Source organism: Lactuca serriola, chromosome 5 (assembly GCF_051521515.1).
Source record: "Lactuca serriola cultivar US96UC23 chromosome 5, Lser_US96UC23_V15, whole genome shotgun sequence".
Lineage (NCBI taxonomy): Eukaryota > Viridiplantae > Streptophyta > Magnoliopsida > Asterales > Asteraceae > Lactuca > Lactuca serriola.
Window position 1 is genome coordinate 223,286,259 of NC_136412.1, and position 22,155 is coordinate 223,308,413.

Genomic DNA, 22,155 nt, shown 5'->3' on the forward strand with positions numbered 1-22,155 from the left:
TAAGTGATACATACATTCTCTATAGGTCTAAGAACATAGCTCTCAAGTGTCAACTTTATACTGAATCGATAATTAATAATTTCGGTTTATTGACAATCAACTCTGGACAAAACTTCTACTGATTACTTGTATCCGGAGACTCCAGACTTCTAAATCTGATGTGGTTGTTTACCCACAAAATCGATCACATTGAAAGACTATAACTCTTTAGTTATTAAAAAAATCATTACTGTCACACCCCAAAACCAAGAACGGCGGAAACGTTCTGGGGCGGAGGACGTCATGTATAATATCAACAACAATGTAAAGTAGTAAACAAGCAACAACATCATCCATTGCATTAATAAAATAATTATTATACAATTATATTCTGTCAAATCTTGATATACACTGAAGCATAAATCAAAATGAAAGATAAGTCTTGAATAAGCTCCATCTTCCTTTCTCCTTGCATCGGTACCTGTCTATGATGACCTGAGGATACAAGTAATTTTGAAAGCGAGTATCAGCTATAAAGCTGGTGAGATCATAAGTATTAATGTGTCTTAATTTGTGAAAACTTATAATTTCTAAGACTTGACATTGCTTTGAAAGAAAGCTAGTATAAGTATGAAAATGTTTGTAGCTCAACTGTAAATGTTTGAAAATCCCTAGAAATCCCTAGGATTCCTATTAGTAACAAAAGGAGTCTTCTACCAAGACTTAACTGTTCTGTGTGTGTGTGTCTCTTGTAAGAGTAAGAATTTTTCCAAAGTATAACTATCATTATCCAAAAATGTAGTTTGTACAATTTTGTTTAAGTGAGGTTATCACTAAAATATGTACTGGAAAAATTAACGTAATACTAAACGTAGCTCTAAAAGGACTACTACCGTACTAACTACCTCAGGCTGGATTTTGGGCAAAGGCATTACGTGATAAATTGCGCCATACTATCGACTAGTAACAACGACATAATGAATGGTCGTAATAAAGAAATGACGTTTGGCACCCGCAGACCTGCAGGTCCGGCTGTAGCTAGCAGCAAGGTGTAGGATTGTCAATCCAGCATAGATCTATGCGCAAACTCAATGCTCCCCCTTCAAGAGACTCTGGCCGCAACTCAAGTCATGAGGTTTTAAGTCATGCTCCGATTTAAATCACCGTAATCAACGTATTCTCGTATATGTAAATGTAATGTACTGTTCTAGCTATAATGTAATGAACTGTTCTACCAAGTATAGCAATGTATGAACTGTAATGTTCTATGTGTGCTAGCTGTAATGTAATGAACTGTTCTACCAAGTATAGCAATGTATGAACTGTAATGTTCTATGTGTGCTAGCTGTAATGTGTGCTCTCTCTATCTAGCAAGTATAGTAATGTAAACGTTCTAGTATTCTTGTATACGTTCTCGTCCTAGTATAGATGTATATGTAATGTACAGTAATGTTCTAGAAAGTATTGACTCATGAATGAACTGACTCATTGTATGATATCGCGTTCTAGTAATGGTTCTAGTATCTTCCTGAACTACCCATATGGTAGCTTACTAGTAATCTAAGTGGTACATATGGATGTGGATGTATACCCTTTCTACCCAAGGGCATATGATGAATTGGAAGGACCTTTTATGACTATATATGTACACATGATATATAACAAATCTTTAAACGACTTTCGGATGAATACCCAATGTCCCACCAGACCACATCTCAAGGCGCGAAAAGGAAATAGGGTGGATAGTCTTCCTAAGTCTTTTAAACATTTCTTATATAACTATACATATAGAGGCATGCAATTTATAATAAAATAAAAGCATAAGTAAGTTTTGTAAAACAATTGAAACAGAACTATTAGTTTAAGGAAAGATCGACTTGATGTCAATCTACAAAACTATTTGAAGGCATAAGTATAATAAAACGATATAAGTGCAAGGAACATTTGTTTGATAAAACACATTTGTAAATAAGTTTGAAATATGATAAACAGAGTAAGAGGTGCAGTGTAATAAGTAGTTTAAAACATATAAAATGTTTATGAAAATCATTTGAAGGAAACTCTTTGGTAAAACGGCTAATGAGTAGCCAAATCTTTTGAATGCTGTATATTAATCACATGTGATTGATGTAATAAGTAATAATATCCTACTTACTAATCACATGTGATTGACATAATAAGTAGCATGATTCTACTTGTATCCCCCCCATAAAACATTTAAAGTAGTTTAAAACATTAGTTAAGGGGTATGAACTCACCTGCAGTATGTGACTGGAATTGAACGGTTGTTATCGTATGGAAGGATCGGACAAGTGCTTGGTGTCAAGTGAAGACTTAGACACACACAATGATCCTAATTACATATGAAGACATATGTATATAATTAATTAGAGATTAAATCACTAATTATACAAGTATAAACATTTAAGCGCGAGGACAACACTTTTGGTCAAGTGCTAGGAGGCTAATGGGTTGCAACAAAGAAGTGCAATGCCCCTAATGGAAGTTTAAGGTCAAAAGACCATATTCATTGGAGTTTACGGCCCAGGGGAGTAAGCTCCTGGCCGTAAACTATCAACCAAGTCCCAAAATGGAGTTTAGAAGTACTACAACCTTAGAGGGGAATTGTTTCAAGGCTATACAAGTGTTTGGGCACCACATTGACTCCTTTGGGGAGTTTACGGCCCAAAGACCCTTTTTCCCTTGGAGTTTACGGCCGTAAACTCCCTTGGGAGGGTTCTTATTGTCCTTTCAAGTCTCTAACATTTCTAGGAACAAGTCTAGGCTCCAACCATTGGCTTAAGGAAGATTTATGGCACTAAATGGGACCATTTGATGGAGTTTACGGCCATAGAACTCTTTGGGCCGTAAACTCCCTCACACATGAGGTCCTAAGAATTTTAACTAGTCCATATCTCATCTAGGTACTTGCCCTAAAAGTCTCTTGGCCTAAGGAAGTGTCTAGGGTGCTCTTTGACCCCATTAAAGGAGTTTACGGCCCAAGAAGTACTCTTGGCCGTAAACTCTTCAACACTTATGCTTTTCATGTGTTATCTAGGTCCTAAACACATTAAGGTACTTGCCAAAAATGAAGACTAAGCCTTAGGAAGAGTTTAAAGTAGTTTTTGGCACTAAATCTTGGAGTTTACGGCCTAAGGAGCATCTTGGCCGTAAACTCCCTTCCAAAGTGGGTTTCTAGTTGTTTTGTTGGCCTAAGACATGAGTTTAAGGCTTCTAGGTTCTTGTTATAAGGCTAAAGGATCACAAGGCACTCATTTGTGCCCTTTACTTGGAGTTTACGGCCCAAGAGGTGGTTCCTTGGCCGTAAACTCCTCAAACTACTTGGTTTTGATTTTCTTCTAGCCTCTAATGATCATTCATAAAGTCCTTAGTTAGATGCCTAACACGGAAATGGGACTAGGTGGCCTTTAGGCTTGATTTTGGAGTTTACTCCCCAAGAACGTTCTTGGGCGGTAAACTCCCGGATCTTGTACTTTGGACATGTAAATAATGTTATTAAGCATATAACAAGTATTAAAACACATCTATGAAAGTAGACTCACAATCTGGGATGAAAACCCGAAGATCCGTGAGAGAGAAATTGACTTTTCTCTAATTGGAAATCAAATAATGAACCAATTTGGTTCAGAATTCTATTTATAGTCCTGAGATTTTTGGCAGAAAATATTTCTATTCTCGGAATGGATTCTAATGACCTAGAGTAATGAAATTACAGTGTTGCACAAAATCCTAGCGCAACCACTCTCCTAATAACTCCTTTAGGTGTAAAACCCTAAAACTGCCAAACTTATTCCATAAGTCTGAATTTTCACTGCAATTGCTCTACTTCTATTGGATTGAAATGGTTTGATTTGGATGGAAATTTCGGGTTGTCACAATTACCATGGCCAAAATGGGCCTTTGAACACTCCTGCATCATGCATATTTTTTCCAAACCTTGCAGACGTTTCTAACCTAATCACTTTATTCATGTACCCATTTTATTTTTTGGGAAAATGACACAAAGGGATGATAAATTATCAATATTGTTTCAAATATACCAGTAAACTAAAAAAACTCTATTAAAGAAAAGTACATAATTACATTTAAACTACCCTTAAAACCGATGATAGCATGTTTCCTAAGTGAAATGCAACTTTGGTAAGGTGATGTGTCCAAAACGGTGCTACCAAGAGCCCCCTAAATCAACCAACGACCCTATTTCACTCCATATTGACTTTATTTCACCAATTGATCAAAATCACATAATCGTAAAAACCATAATAGAGGTCACAGAGGTCGATCGACCTTTTCCCTCCCAATACTTGTTAGAAACTTTGAATTCTCTTAGTCGATAATCATTGTTCTTTCTTAGAGGGTGTTTGGCTTAGCTTAAAAATGTGTTTTTTTTTTAAATTTATTACAGGTTCCACAAACCCGTATAAGTTAAAAAAATAGGGGAAATGACACATTGACCCTACTATGTATTCTGACTTTGCCCTTTTGGTCCTTTAAGTTATTTTTGTGACTTTTAAGGGAACAATGATGGTTTTGCTTGGTCGAATAGGTTCCTTTTGCTAAAACGAAGGGGTAACCCGATTACCCCTTATGCCAACTCACTTAATTTGTCTAAATATTTATTTGTTTATTATAAAGAAAATGACATGTCTCTCTCTCCCTCTCTCTCACACACATACACACACATTGTCGTATACTCTGTTCTTTTCTTCTTTTATGCTGCTTTGAGTTGGTCGCAGAAGAAAAACAAAAAAAAAAGAACTTACACCCTTTTCTTTAAAACTCGGTCTCTGCATATCTCCCCTTCCACCTCATTCGATCAATTAAAAGGTTTAAGAACAATGATTTTGGGTCTTGTTGTACGTATGTGCTAATCTTTGATGGTGATAGGAAAATGAAGGTGAACGACAATGGTGATAATGGTAGTGGCGTTGATGGGTTTTTCCCACACCCATGAACAATGTAATCTATTTAATCTTTCATCATCCTTTTACCTTTTTTTTCATCAATTTCGTAGAAGAAGAATGAGACATTTGGATGTTGCTTTAATGTTTGTATGTTTCACCAATTTTGTTGATGTTAATTGACATGTTATTGAAATTTCATCATTAATCCAACTTCCTTTTCATTCAATTCAGGCAATACTTTCAGGTTTTCAACATTAATTTAATTTTGTTGATATTAATGCTCAACATATTCACTAATGAATTCATCTACATAACACTCGAAACTTACAGTAAATTGATCTGGGTGACACCCATAAGGTGTTCGATGTTTTGCTTGTGTGAGATTCGAGGAGTTGCAACATCATCACCTCCTTTTAGTTCCATAGTTTCACTCAATGCTTCGTGTTCTTCAGATGCATCTACAGATGATGCATCTATTGATTCATTTCAAAGTCGTGCATAGAGGAGGGAGGGATTGCCGAATGTCTTGCCGGGGCAGAGTAAGGTGGTGGTGGTGGTTCGTCGAAGGAGAAGCACCGAGAAGAAAAAAATGAATGGAAGGGGTGGGTTGGGTGTTATCTGGCATAAATAAACACACACCCACCCACCCACCCACACATACAGAGAGAGAGGGAGAGAGAGACCAAAAAAACTTTAGGGACCAAAATGGCAAAGTCGAAATACATAGTAGGGCCACTGTGTCACTTTCCCAAAAAAAATATTTGTACTAAAGTTTATTTATTTAAGCATTTAAAGGAATTGACCAAGAGAAACATAAACATTTTTTGGGGTTGAATTCTAAAAAATAGACATTCCGCACGCCTCGAAGCTCACCTCCGTGAAACACATGTCTTTATGTGGAAAATCTAAATTTTTATAACTAAAATTTGAAATACCCCCCAAAAAATGTTTATATCCTCTTATTTCCCATCGACCCATATACCCTTTTGACCTAATAAACCTTATACAGCAACACAAATCACATGCGCCTCCTCTTCTGTCGATCGTTGCCGCATCACGCGCGCCCTCCCCTGCTCGCCGCCATTAGCTTTCTCCTCCCCTGTGAAGCCACCGCCCGGAGATTGTCGCAGCCAACAGCACCACCGGAGACCGTCGACCTCACTGCTGAGGTTTGTCTTTGTTTCTTGCTGTCTGCATTTGTCTTTTTTTTTTTTTTTTTTTTTTTTTTTTTCTGCTGTCGATTTTGTTTGTTCTGCTGTCGGTCTTCTTTCTTTCTGTACCCTGGTTTTTGGTTTCTGTTAGCTTATTTTGTTGGTTCTCTGAATTTGTCAATTGATGCATAACTCATAATACATCTGTTAAATAGAAACAATTGTAATGAAAGTAGTTCTTTCTCAACTGACAGCCTCATTCACGATATTGGTGACCCTCATCGCCTTTCCTCCACCTCCATCTCCCTTCAAGCGACCGCTTCCGTTTCTCTCTACAGGTCTGATTCTCCTCTTTCTTTCTTCGTTCTTTCTCCTTCTCTTTTTGCTGTGTGTTTTGTGAAAGAATTGTGCAATTAGTTACTTATACAGATGATGTCTGAATTTGATGAAAAAGAAGTTGATTTTTTTTTCTCACGCTGAAGTGTTCTTGACTTTAGTGAATCTATAATGTGATTAGCTGCTTATACTTTCAGTCTTTTAAAATAAAAAAGAGTTTCTTATACCTTTGTGGGTAATTGGAATAGATGAAAATGACAGACAATACATGATTATTCTTGAATTGTGCCAACTCCCCCTCTATGAAATTTAAGTGTTCTTTGTCTGATTGTGTGTTTAGTTGCTTATACTTGTGTGCTCATGAAATTTTGATGAAAAAAAATGTTCATATACTTTTGTGAATAATTGGGTTATATTAAAAAAGATGTTGACCTTTCAGTCAATACATGGATGTTCTTGAATTGTGCAGACCCCTCGTTTATGAATTTGAAGAGTTCTTTGATTGATTGTATATATAGTTGCTTGTACCTTTCAATGAGAATTTGATAAAAACTAGGTTGATTTTTTGGTGACAGTGCATGAATGTTCTTGAATTATTTGATTGCACCTCCACATACATCCACCATTGTTCTAACAGTTTCACCTTACCACAGTCCGATAGCGATGACAATTCAGTTAGTTTTTTGTGATGATGATCTACAACTACATATGACCAAAAAAGCAAAAGAATTTCTTGAGATTCTTGAAAATACCCATAGGAGTAGTTTCTATAAGGTATGTTGTCTTTTTTCGTCATAGGAGAGATACGTAGTTTAGTGTCTAGAAATAGTTATAATTGGTTGCCACTTAGATGACCATGCAGTTGCAGCACCACATAAAAAAATAAAAAACGTAACCTAAAGTACTTCATTGATTGTCATGATCACCTGCATAGTCACTATCAGAATAAGCCACCAACGTCTTATTACCATTTCTTTTATAGTAAATCCCTAGATGTTTAGTGCCTCTAACAAATCACAACACCATTTTCGTTGCTGCAAAGTGTTGTTCAGCAGGAGTTTGTATATACCTACTTAACAAATTGATGACAAACATGAGCATCAGGTCTTATTGCTTGCTAGTACATCATGCATCCCATCATTTGCTTGTACAAGGCCGCATCAACTAAGCCACTATAATCATTCTTTTTAAGCTTAAATCTAGGAACTATGGGGTTTTTCATGTAGATTTAGATTTCCATGTTAAATATCGTTAGTACTTTAGTCACGGTTAAAGTGTAATGCTATAATAAATGCAATATAAAGTTACAGAAATGGTCCTGTGCAACATTTTCATAACAAACATATATATATATATATATATATATATATATATATATATATATATATATATATATATACTATTTTTCATTAATGGCCCTTGCTACTAGACATGAATATCCCAACTTGAAAATATGTTGTTATTTCTTTTAATTCAAAAAACAAAAACAAAAATAAGATGCTATAAACACTTGAATGAAAGTACCTTGCTATTTCATACATTAGGATATTGTTTGCAATTTTAGAACATATGTAATTTGCTTATATGTTACATAGTTGCTAATTCTGTAATATTCAATATAAATCCCAATTATATATAGCATTGTACATTAAAAAATATTTTTGTTAAATCCAATATTTAAACATGTGATGCTGATTTGCTTGGCATGTGATAAACACATTTTGTTTATAATCGTAATCCAATGTCATACATTCTTTGCCAGGAACTAGGATATTAATGGTCTTATTCAACTCAAAATAAGCATCAAATATTTTTATATTTTTATATTAACAATTTAATAAAAACAAAAATCAGAATATTTTTATATTTGTATATGGAACGATAGTATAATTATTTGATAAGAGCCATCATAAACTTTCATCAAACACTTAGTATGCATCCTTGGAACATTTAATCCCGTAATTAATCGAATGAATAAAAAATGATAATTTTGGGCTTCACATGTTTTTTCAAAAGCTCCATTCACACAATCAATAAAGAGACAACCTGAAAAGATGGAAAAATTATTTTAATCCAACAATTAAATTTCTAGCCACAAATGCAAAATCATTTCAAAATTGTCCATGAGTTTTGATTGAATTGGAACTAATCTAATGTAATTTTCAAAAACATTTCGAAGAGAGATCTCTTCCATAATGATCTGGAAGATTCTGAAACATTATGAAAGATAATGGAGGAGTCTAGAATATGCCAAAATACTCTAGAATATTCTAGAACGACTTGGAAATCGTGGAAGGTTATTGAACATTCTAGAAGACAATGGAATGTCATAGACTTCTCTAGAACATGGTAGAATGTTCTAAAAACATATGAAACCTTAGAGTATAATAGATAATTCTAGAGTTATCTAGTAAATAGTAAGTCTATAGTAGTATCTAGAAGCTTCTTAATAGGGTTATAAATAGGTGTGGAACTCATTTTCCCCGAATCATCCAAAAGGCACTCAAAGAAAGAAAAATGTAGTGGTGTCAAAATGTAATTTTTTCTCAAGTGGTCCTAATAAAATATTTTTGTTTCACACATAGACAATCGTCTTCAACACATCCATCTCTAAACATTCTACCACTTTTGGCCTTGTGTGATTAACAAGAAAAGTTTTTAAATCTCTTACTCCGTCATTAAACAATTTTGTAAAATCTTTATTCCCCCTTTTCTGCACAATTCACAATAACTCAAGTTACTTCGTGCACCATGATATCTAATAAAAATACCGATAACTTCCCTATTCATGAAAGAGATTATTTACCAATATTTTGTCACGCTTATGGACATGCACAAGTCTTATGAGAGTAAAACAATGACTCGAGTCTATTATTTCAGGATTTTTTCAAGTATGTGAGGAAAAAAAATATTCTATTCACAAATTACAATCTAAAACCAAGTGGTGAAATATTATTTAATTGAATTCACTCCCTATTAAGACTATCGACATTTTTAATAGGAATATTCCATTTTTTGCAAATCTCAACATCCAGTCCCAAATATCCCAAATTGAGACCAAATATCTTCATTCTAATATCTTCCATAATTCTTTGAACAACAAATTCAACATAATTAGTTTCTCTCCCAAAAATTCTTTTGTTCCTCTCATTCTAGATATGATAACCTGAAGCAGCCAAAGCACATTTCTTGATAAAATTCTCAATAGTCTTCTTCTTAAGGGAAAATTGAAGTTCATGAATTAACTCAAACTAGTTCCCAGGCTTATGATTGATGTTAACCTGCTTCTTAATCGACATCCAAACTTCCATAGGGAAATTACACTCAAAAAATAAGTGACAATGAGAATCAACTTAACCATTACAGAAATCACAACATAAGTCATTAGACTCTTTCCATCTCTTCATTTTGTCTTGAGTTCTAAGTCTACCAAGGATAGCCAACGAAAGAATAAAACAATGATTAGGAATTCTATTATGAAACCACACCAGATCATGCCAGTTAACTTTAGCTCCTTGAATAATTAACGAAGATGAAACTTGATTAACAGCAAAAGGAACAAACTCTTTCTTCCCATTCATCCATAGCACCACATCCTTTTTATCTCTCACAAGTCAAGGAATTTGGTACTCTCCCAGCTGAGGAATCAATCTCAACCATTCCTCCGGCCAATTCCAATTCTCATGATTAATCACATCACTAACTTTATCCCATATATTAAATCTAACATTCGCTATTTCCCTATGAGACAGAACATAACTCAAAGGACCTAGCTGATGCCAATTATCAAACCACATGAACGTACCATCACCATTTCTAATCTGATTATAAAAAGAATCACGAAGAAAAGGTCTGATCTTCATTAAATTTCTCCAACTCCGGCTCATCTTATCCTTCAACCCCACATCCCAAAAACTTCTTCCTTTAGGAATATACTAATTAATCCATTTAACCCACAAAGAATTGTGACCACTTAAGATTTTCCATATTCTACTAGAAAGAAGAGCAATATTCCAATCATTTAGATTCTTTAGGCCCAGACCACCATAAATCTTTGGTTTACAGATTTCCCTCCAAGCAACTTTAGCCACTCCCTTTCTGTTCTCACCACTACTCCAAAGGAAGTTCCTCATAATTTTCTCAATCTCAGAAGTAATGGCTTTTGGTAACAGCAACACAGACGCCCAATACACAGGAATGGAAGCAAGCACATAGCTAATTAACTGAAACCTTCTAGCATAAGACAAAGATTTATTCTTCCAATCATTAACCTTAAGCTTCACTTTTGCAATGAGATTCTTGCAGTCCCTTTTGAACAATCTAGTAGATATCAAAGGAATGCCTAAGTACTTCATAGGAAGCTTTCCTTCAATGAACGGAAGAATATCCAAAATCGCTCTTTTGAACGGCTCCTTGACATTACCAAAGTATATATGACTTTTAGACAAATTGGGAATCAGCCCAGCAGCCCCTGCAAACTCATCCATAACACATTTAATAATTCTAACAGAGCTAGAATTACCATGGCAGAATAACATCAAGTCATCAGCAAAGCAAAGATGGGTAATTTCTTGAGCTCTACAACGCCAATGATATTTAAATCCTTCATTCTCCTTGATACATCTTTTTAACATAAGATTAAAAACTTCGATCACAAGAGTGAACAAATAAGGTGAAAGAGGACAACCTTGCCTCAACCCTCTCTTCCCTTTAAAGAAACCATGAAAATTCCCATTAATATTAATCATGAAGGATGAAGTGGTCACACAATTCATGATCCATGCATTCATCGTATCATGAAATCCAAAAGCATCCAAAATAACTTTAAGAAAATTCAAATTTACAGTATCGTATGCCTTTTGGATATCAACTTTCAAAGCGCAACGGGCATATCCTCTTCTAATATGATAACCACGCACAAGTTCTTGGGATAAAAGGATATTATTAAGGATAGATCTCCCCGGAATGAACGCAAACTGATTATTAGAGACCAATGACCCAAGGCTATCACGGATTCAATTCACAATTATTTTACTAATACACTAATAAACCACATTACAGCAGGAAATGGGTCTATAATCTCTAACTTTGCCCGGAGTTTGCACTTTAGGAACAAAAGCAATCACAGTCGCATTAATCTCCCTTAGAATAATCTTTTTGTTGAAGAATTCTTTCACAGCTTTGCAAAAGTCGCCCCCCACAATGGCCCAAGCGACTTTAAAGAACTTAGAAGAGTATCCATCCGGACTTGGAGCTTTATCATCTCCAACATCGAATAAAGCAGCTCTTGTTTCTTCACATGAAACCTCTCTAATCATACCCAAAGCATGGGAATGATCAACTTTATTTACAAAAAGGCTACCCAGATCTCTGATAAGCTTAACAGAATGTTCAATCCCAAGAAACTGAAGTAGTCAACAATTTTTATTGGTTTCATCTCCTTCCCACCAATTACCATCCCCATCCATAATTGTTTCAATTCCGTGTCTATTTATCTTTCCTTTAACAACCTTGTGAAAATAAGCCGAGTTACAATCACCCTCTTTTAACCATTGAACCTTATCCCTTTGCTTCAAATAACTTTCCTCTTCTTCTCTGGCTTTAATGAAAGCTTGTAAATAAATTCCTTCAACACTTTGAATTTCTTCATTAAACGGATCACCATCAAGCTCTGTTTGAATTCTATCTAACTCTTCACGACATTTCTGAACTTTTTCCCCATAATTTCCTTGATCCACCATCAGCTTACGAAGAGGCTTCTTAAGAATCTTCAATTTTTGGCACTACCAAAACATATCAAAACCATCCACATGAGTGTTCCAATATCTAGCAATTGTGGGGATAAAATCATCCCTCAAAGTAATGTCATTAACAAATTTAAAAGGCCTGACTCTGAATTTCTTTTTCATCGGGAATTTAACAATCATTGGGCTATGATCAGAGAATTACGGTATGGCTGAAAGTTAGCAAAAACACACGGAAAATCTTCAATGAACTTAAAATTCCCCATCACACGATCCAACTTTTTAAGGACCCCATTATTCTTTTTTGGTCTTTGATTCCAAGTGAAATGAATATAATTTTTGTTCAAATCTTGAACTTCAATTTTATTCATACACTCATTAAAATCGGCCATCCCTCTCGATAAAACTGAACTTCCAGCAGTAGAATCCAGAAGATCCCTTGTCACATTAAAATCACCAGCAAGCAAGTATCCAGGGTAAATTATCAATCACGCTTTTATGCTTTTCAAGATCATACCATAACCTCCTTCTATCCATATGATAATTGCACGCATAAATGAAAGAAGCAAAAATCCTTTTACTCTCTTTAATGAAAATGATTTTACAATGCATAACCTGATCAGAAGAATCAACAGACATAGCAACCATCTCTTCTGGATCCCAACCAATAATAGTACGCGTACCCTTATTACTATACTCATGATTAGAGATCCACATCCAATTACCAAAAATTGAATTACCAAAAATTGAACTACAGGTCCTTTGAAGCTTGTCAAACTGGACTTGAGATTCAAGAATGGCAAAAAGAGATAACTTATTATTTCTAATAATATTTTTTATTTCCTCATGCTTAGGCCTGAGATTAGCGCCTCTCACATTCCATCAACCAAAACTTATCGTCATTGATCAATAACTTGAGATTTGGTGTTAGACTCCTGGACACCACCTGTGATAATCTCTTGATCTATTTCATCAATGTAAGAAAGAACCCTCAAAACTATTTCATCATTTAGAACATCAAAAGGATTTTTAGAAATAAAATCCTCTTGATTATCCTTTCCAGAAGTAGATCCAACATTATCAAAATTTGTACTAACTTTCACTTCCATTTGTTTTTTGGGAACATACACTTTCTTGTTTTCAACTGTTTTCTTTTGCTCTTCAACTTTCTTCAAATTAAAATTATCAATTACATTCCTGACTCTATCACCCAATTTATCCTTGGGTATAAAAAACCCCGTTCCATTTGCTTTTCCATTTTTACCCTCCTTTGACTGAAATGCCCCTGCTTCCTTCCCATCTTTTTTAAGGTTTCCCACTGCAAACTTTGAAAAACTTCCATTATTATTCCTGTTACCAGCCCCTTTATTGCTTTGCACCTCTTTAGAATTCATCTTTTGACTTCCTTGATCTTCCACTTGTTTTCCTTTTAATTTTCCTTGATTAACATCTTTGTTAATCTCTTCTTTAGCATTAACATTAACCCCTTCATTGACAAGAATTGTATTTTTTTCCAGAGATTTAATGAGATCCACCTTGCCAGTATCTTGTAAAACCATGTTAGAACTTGATTGTTTTCCTTTATTATTTTTCTTAGTAACCAACACAAATCCATCTTCATCAGCTTTATCTGTCCCACTTTTAACTTCCTCTATTTTGTCTTCATTTCCTTTTCCTCCTGAATCCAAACTGTTTAAGATTCCACAGTTGCTGTTCTTATGGCCATACACTTTGCAATGCGTACACACATCAGGTCTCCAAGCGTATTCAACCCTGCATTTAGACTCTACTTTTTCACCTGTTTCAAAATCAATCGAAACAACACTTATCTCCTTCAGCCAATCAGTTTCTGCTAATCAGTTTCTGCTGACATTTCAACTAGAAATCTCATGAAAGCAGGCCTGCCCCATGATCTCATGACATTTGTACTTCAACGTTTCCATCTTCCACATGATCTTTGATGAAGTGATACCTCAGTGCTATGTGCTTGGTCTTGGAGTGTTGCATTGGGTTATGACAGATCCTAATTGCACTTTCAGAGTCACAATATAGTGGGATCTTTTTCATATTGAGTCCATAGTCTCGGAGTTGACTCTGGATCCAAATCACTTGAGAGGTACAGGATGCAGCTGCAATGTATTCTGCTTCAGCTGTAGACAAAGACACGCACGTTTGTTTCTTTGACTGCCAGCTAACCAACTTCCCATCAAGGAATTGGCAGCCGCTAGTGGTGCTTTTCCTGTCGAGTCCACAACCTCCAAGGTCTGCATCTGAGTAGGCTTGAACGAAGAAGCTTGAGTTGGAAGGGTACCATAGACCTAAAGAGGTAGTTCGCTTGAGATATCGTAAAATGTTCTTCACTGCAAGCATGTGAGGTTCGCGTGGGTTTGCCTGAAATCTAGCACAGTAACAAACAGAAAACATTATGTCAGGCCTGCTAGCAGTGAGATACATTAGAGAGCCTATCATTTGACGATAAAGCGTAATATCAACAGCCGGTTTATCCAGGGATGGAGTGAGCTTGGTGCCGAACGCCATTGGAACTTTGACTCTTGAATCTCCCATCATGCCAAATTTTGCTAAGAGAGGCTTCGTGTAAGCTTTCTGATTAATAAAGATGCCTTCGGGTCCCTGTCTAATATTTAAACCAAGGAAAAAGTTAATAGGACCCATTGAGCTCATTTCAAATTTAGTCTCCATCAGCTTTTTGAATTTAGCTGTTAGTCTAGGATTCGTTGAGCCAAAGATGATATCATCGACATAAATTTGAACGATCATAAGGTGGTTACCTTCCTTTTTACGAAAGAAGGTTGGGTCAACCGAACCTTGTTTGAATTTGGACATCTTTAAAAATTTAGTCAGCGTTTCATACCAGGCTCTCGGAGCTTGTTTCAGTCCATACACGGCTTTATCCAAAATGTAACAATGATAAGACAACGTTGGAACCAATTGTTCAACAGTTGGCCATGTTTGTCTCCACGGAGTTGAAGTCATTTGCCACACTTCGCCAATCGCTCTGTGACGACAACTCTGCCCTTCGTGCCTCTATCGACGAGCGCCTCTCTAAACTCCAAGAGGACCTGGCCGCTGAAAACTCGTTGATGGACGTTCTAGCAAAGAAGACCACTGCCCTAAAGGTCAAGAGTGCTCAACTCTCCAATTCTCAACAACAACTTGACACTCTTCTATCCGAACGGGAGGTAATCAGGACGTGTGTTTCAGATGTTCACTCAGTTATATCCAACATCCTTGAAGCGCACGATCCGATCCTGAACCATTCTGTGAAGCGTACCCTTGCAGAGAAACTCGCTCCTGCCCTGGATCTGCTAAGTAAAATTAAAGGGCTACCCAGTTTCGTGTCCACTCCGAAACAAGGGGGAGAAAAGGAGTCCGGATCGCAACCACCTCATTCCTCAAAGGCAACTCACACAACCAAACCTCCTCCAACAGGCCGAGCCTCTGGTTCGGGTGTGAATGACAAAGGCAAGAAAATTGCTGAGGAAGAAGAGGAAGAAGACAACGAAACCTTTGCCGACTTGCTGAAACGCAAAAGTCGACGCAATGCTGAAGACGATAATGTTCGTGTGGCGAGAGAAGCCGAAGAAGCTGAGCGCAAACAGAAAGAAGCCCACGACCTTCTTGAGAGTAGGAAGACTCTTTTCCCTGCTTGGAATCTCGAGAGGATGATAAAGGAGGCAATCGATACTCCGAGTATCTTATGGCTTGAACCGGTAATCTCCTTTGACTGCTACAACTCCGTTGACTCTCAGTTCGACATGCCCTTAACCCGAAAGGCGTTCATCTTTCACGTCTTCGCCAACGTTGCTGAGTTCCCTCATCCTCATCCGGAGGTTGATCGGGAATTGATTGAGTTGTATCTGAAGGCTGCTCAACCCCAGTACCAAACCTGGAGCGCTCAGAAGATCATCAACGTTCGGGTTCTGAAGCCATATACTGAAGGGAGATTTATCAACGTTCGGTTCAAAGTGCTCAGAGGGTCTGCAAAAACCGAACATGTCATCTCTTTAGCAGATCTACCGAACCTCAACCCCCATGACTGGATCGTTCTGCACAACATCCTTCTGACTAATGAAGCTGAATATGGTCCGATCATTGACCATCTCAAGAGGATGTTGGTGTGCTATATCATGGAGGTCACCCTGATAGATCAGGAGATTGCAACTGTCTTCAAGAAGAAACCGAAGATCTCTCCTGTTGGCTCGGCCAGTGATCTAAACCAGATGAAGATGGGAAAAATTGACCCGAGGCGAAACTCCGTCATGTTCACTAGGAGTGAAGGACAGAAATGTCTCTTTGCCTTAGCTGATAAACATCTTTATACCACTGCTTGTCTTGAGCATGTGCTGGGGATCATCCACAGGTGCAAAGAAAATACAACGGATGATATCAAATATTTTGACGATATGATACAATGGTACATCCGATTCAGACAGACAATCCTCGCGCTTATCTCTCGTCTGTTTGAGACTGTAAAGAAGAAGGTTCCTACTGCTGCTGCTGGCCCAAGTAAGAAGACAAAGTGATCTCGCTCCAATTTGACGCAAAGGGGGAGATTGTTGGGTAGCATAGCGTAGCATTTTTGATGTATTGCGTCTATTGGGCTCGGTTAATAGTCCATGTTTTGTACTCCGGTTTGGGCCTGTCCAACCGTGAGCTGATAGGGTTTAGTATATAATAATGTGCTTGCATGCATATTAAAAAAAACGATGAATAGCAATTACGATAGTTTTACAGATTTTCTTCATCATTCTTGTAAACCCTAAATCCTCTACAATAGAAGTTCTTTATCGAGCTCTTCTGAGGATTGTTTATTAATCATTCGACATCTTTTGATCCATTCTTGTGTTCTTGCTGTTTATTCGTTTATTTCTTTACCTGTTTTATAGATCTAATCGATCTTCAAGTTAGTTTTAACTTATCACAAACATTGCACCTTCGTCCACACAGACAATAGACGAAGGTCACTGAACAAAATCCAAGCAAATTGAGAGTAATTCCGACATCGGAAAGGAATCCGACCAGCCAAAATCACCACCAAGTTACCCACAGAAACTGAAAAACCAAAGAGAGAAAGTGTTTTCGAGGTTCTCGGTCAACTGTTGGTGTTTTCGGTCAAAGAGCATTTATTTTTGGTTTTCGATCAAGATCAAATTGCACAATAAAATTTTCTAATGATGAGTTCTTACAACAGTGTCAAGAAGGCTAGTGATGCCTCATGCTCTCAATCCTGTGAAGACAAAATAATAAATACCATGAACAAAATGAATTATTAGTTAGAGAGGTTTTTGATCTTAAAAATGAAATTTATGAAATTAAGAAAATCAATAAATCCCTTAAAGAAAAACTAGAAGCACAAACTAAAGACTTCAGCAGGATTAATGAAGAATATAGTACCACATGTGTTCAGTACCGTTTTGCCAAAGAGAAAATTACAAACTTAACTGTTGAACTTGATGCATTAAAGGCTATATTTAAAGATGCTAATTTTAATTTTAAGAAATTCGATGTGTCAAGTGAGATAGTTGAGTCAATGATAGAAAACAATTAAAGTGGAAAGATAAACAGGGTGATGATCTAGGGTATCATAGTGTTCCACCTCATTTCAACGATAACTATACTCCGCCCATTGAAACCAAAGAGATAGAGACATCTGCACAATATGGTCAACCCACAGTAATTGTACATATTTTCATTGGTATGCACAAAATTGAAGGGGAGAAATATATATTAAAAAAATAATAAAAAAAAACTAAAAAAAATAAAAAATAATTAAAAAAGGTGTTTATTTTATTTTAATTTTTGTATTTGTATTTGGTTTTTGGAATGTAAAATCGAAAATGATTTTTTTATTAAAATTGGGTTATTTTTCATGGGCCGAAATCGTTAAGTGGGCCGTCTGGGATTTTTCGGTGATCTATACTTTGTTTTCAGCTGAATAGGGTTTTTCACTGAAAAACCCCAAACAACCATCATCATCATCATCGTCATCGTCGTTTTCTCTCAATTCTCCTTCGAGTTTTCTGCAAAATCCTATTCATTCGTTGTTTTGTTGCAAAATTGTTCGGTGAATCAAGTAATTTTTGGGTTTTCGATTATGACACTGACATTGATGTTGTTTTTGGTGTACTCGGTTTCATAGATTTGCAGGTTTTCGAGTGAATTTTTCAAGAGTTTTTCGAAGAACTGAGTTGGAACAGGTTCCAGTGAGATTTCGGGTTTTTAGTTCAACTCGGATCCGACCGAAATCAAATGAAGACCTGACCGAAAACTGAGTACTCAGTCGAAATCAACCAATGTTGGCTGAAAACGTCTGGTCAAAAGTGTTTTCGACCGAAATCGATTAATTTTTATCAAAATTAATGGAAATCTTGACTTTAACCGTAAACGACTGAAACTTTGCCTTTGACCGAAATCAATTAAAACTTTGACTTTAACCGAAATAAAATTTCAAATTTAATTTAATTAATTTTAAATTAGTTCTTACTTGGCTAGTTTGGTGCAGATAAATGGCAGAGCAACTAAAATTTGTAGACTCTCACAACGTTGCTGGATATCTTATGGATCCACTTCCTGCACATCAAGAATTCAAATCCATGATGGTGGGTTTGAACAACTGCATAATTTCTCAAGCTCTTCGTGTTAATCCAGTCATCCATAAAGATTTGATTAATGAGTTTTGGAAAAATGCTTCAATCAACAAGCTCGGAGTAGATGGAGCTGGTACCATTGAATCAATGGTGAAAGGAACACAAGTAGTAATCTCTGAACAAGTTATTCGAGAAGTACTTGAATTTGGTGATGCTTCTGCATTCCCAATTGAGTACTCTGCTGATCAAGTCAAGGAAGTTCTAGAGAAGATGTGTTATAAAGGAGCCTATCCTCCCACCATCAAGAAGCTACTGCCACCTTATTGGAGGTTCCTGGCACACTCATTTGTGATTTGCATTTCTGGAAGGGAGGATTTGATGAAATTAGTCAGACTGTGACCTCAGCTATTGTCGCTTTAGCAATGAACTGGGATTACAATTTTTCAAAGTTTGTTTTTGAAGAAATGAAAAGCAACCTTCAGGGGAAGAAGGACCTATTTTTGATGTATTCCAGGTTCCTTCAAATGATCTTTAATGAAAAATATCCCCTAATTGAGAGGTCGTCTGATACTTTGGCTATGAAAGCCTTGGGTCCCAACACTTTTGGACTTATGAAGCAATCAAGAAAGGTTGCCAAAGTTGCCTATCAAGGACTAAAAGAATTGGTTAAATTTGGAAAGTTTTCTGAGGTTGAACGCACTCTGGCTGTTAGTTTAATTAATGCTGAGATTGTCGAGAAACACATGACGCCTAAGCCAAAATTTCAATTTGCCTTTGAAGAAATTGAAGTATCTGATGATGAATAAGAAGACGATCAAGAAAAGGAATTGATAGAGAATGACTTTGAGGATTTAATTCAGCAAAGTATTTCAAATATAGAAGAGGATGCAGTTGTCACACCTTCTGCTGTGACTGAAAGAGATCGTGATACAACTGTGCAATCCTCCGTACCGACCCCTGAACAGGTGGATGCTCTTATTACAGAACTTCAGCGGATTGCGAGGAAGCCTCCCCAAACAGTTCCTATCACAATTGAACCTCCATCTGAAAATGATCAAGAAGATTCAGCCCAAACCCTACTCCCAAGAAAGAGAAAAAGAAGAGATCCAAGGTCGGGAGTGCTTATCACAAACCCTGTTCAAAATATATCTACACCGATTAAGCCTATTCATATGGCTCAAGACATTCAAAGCCCGTTACCCGAGTCCACTCCAATGGATCAGGATTTTCAAAGCCTTATTATTGAAGAAGTCTTTCCCTCTGAAGGAGCTCAAGCTTCTGGAAGCTCCTTTGAAGCCCCCGAGTTGGACATTTCAAATGGCAAAAGCAAGCTGCCTGAGTCTGGATTTGTGGATGTTGCTCTGCTTCAGAACAAAGTTTTTGATTTGGAACAAAGCTCAGTTGAAAAGGATTTGATTATTGGAAGACAAGACATTCGAATCAGTGAGCTTGAAAAGGAGAATTCCATTAAAGATGCAAAGATTTCAGAACTTCAAGCTAATCTTGGTGGTCTAACTGCTTTGTTCTTTGATGTGAAACAACGCTTACATCAAAAGTTTGGTGATGAATTTCAACCTTTGAGCGCTGAAGGAGAAAATATTTCTGCTTCTTGTTCAGGTGCTGCCGATCCAACTTCATAGTCTTCTAGTGAAAGAGCTGTAAGACCTGCTCCAGATGCTAACCTTGATTCATTTTTATCTTCGGTTCCTGTTACTGCTCAAGAAAGAAGAGAGAAACAAATTAGGGTTGAGCAGCTGAAAGGGAAAATGATCGTGATGAAGCATTGAAACCAAAATGCTCCAGGTGATCATCTTGAGATGTTCTTTAGGGAGTCTGGGGAGAAATTCATAGATAAATATGGGGATCGTTCTGGCATCGTGATGTGGGGATATGATGCTGAAAAGAAAATGTGGATCGTGAAGCGGAAAAGCGGATGGATTGAATATTATGAGAAGAAAGTCGACTTCTTGTCCTGGACAAATGTTGATCTTTCTGAACTCATCCATGCACCTTTCTACAATTCAACTAATGATATCATGACCAGGTCTTTTAAGAGTTTTCTTGAAGTCAAAGCGAAAAATAACTTTGAAGATTTGAAGACTGCTTCATCGTTCACTAAGAAGGCCAAGGGTGTCATTGATCCTCACACGAAAAAAACTCTGGTGAATGTCATGTGGCCTCCAACAAAGCAAGCCAAACGAATTCCTCTTCCCAAACATTTACCTGAAGGCAGGCACTCTGGATACAATGCAATTCTGGGTTTTTGATGAATCTACTGCAACAGTAGTGATCAAGCTGAAGAAAAACGAGTATCGTATTGTTGATCCCAAAGACTTGTTGAAGTTTGGAGAACGCGATATCCGCACCTCGTCAAACTTTCAAATAATTGTTGTGAATGAACTTTTTGAGGCTGCTGCAAAAGCCTTCACTGGAATGGTAGCTACTATTATTGACAATAAGCAGTGGGTGGGAGCTTTTGACCAAGTGGATGTGCATGTCGTAGATAAACCCTAAAGAGAACAGAAAGCAATAAACCAATGGGGAGATTTGTGTACTATATTTTTTGGTTTATGCTTTGTTTTTGTATGTATTATGTGTTCTCGGTTTTGCACTGAAATCACTAGTGGGATTAGTGTGTTTTCGGTGGATTTATTATATTTGGGCTTTAGGTTATTGGTTTAGTATAAATATGGTTTGTGTATAGCTGTTCTAAGGTAATGCGTTTTGGAGTATTCTAGTGACTCACTGAAGGAGGTTGAATGTACTTGACAATTGATCAATAGAATTGTGTGCATTCATTGAAACGTGTTCATTGATTCATTTAATTGTTTGTTTCGTATAGTTGTTTGATTAAGATTCCGCATTAACCCAAACAATTACATTGATACCTTGAAAGATCCGAGTTTAGGGACTTAATTCGTTGACTGCGAGTCTGTTTATGTTCCCCTGAGTTTAAGATTTTGCAAGAAAAATCACGAATTGCTACATGTCTATGGGAATGACTAAGATACATACTCAAGCTATGAAATGAGGTTGCTTATATGAAACTCAAACAATCTTATCCTTTTATTATAGCTATAGATATGGGTGTTCACGGTCTGGTTTTTTCAGTTTTTAGGTCAAACTAAAGCCAACAGTTTTTGTTAATCGAAAACCGAAGCCGAACCATTGAAAATTAAAACCAAACCGAGTCGAACCATTACTAACGCTTTGGTTCTGGTTTGGTTTCACGATTTGGGCTTTTTAGACTCATTTGAGTTGAGCGCATTTCTGTAATTTACTCTAAAACTAAAGCAATATTTTCCCATAACATACACACGCTTTGAAATTTCAATACTAGTAAGAATCAAGAATTGCATACTCTTACATTATTAATTGTTTAATCATGCACATTTTAAATGTCTTTATGGTC

General features: G+C 36.6%; 1 protein-coding gene across 1 annotated transcript; it reads left to right on the plus strand.

Annotated features, from left to right (window-relative positions):
• Window positions 1-5,867: 5,867 nt before the first annotated feature.
• On the plus strand, window positions 5,868-21,547 carry LOC145053643 (uncharacterized). Its single transcript, XM_079001715.1, has 4 exons — window positions 5,868-6,073; window positions 6,310-6,393; window positions 18,296-18,536; window positions 18,659-21,547. Exon 4 carries the CDS (start codon window positions 19,916-19,918, stop codon window positions 20,381-20,383), a length of 468 nt encoding a protein of 155 aa, XP_078857841.1. The 5' UTR covers window positions 5,868-6,073; window positions 6,310-6,393; window positions 18,296-18,536; window positions 18,659-19,915; the 3' UTR covers window positions 20,384-21,547.
• Window positions 21,548-22,155: the final 608 nt, after the last annotated feature.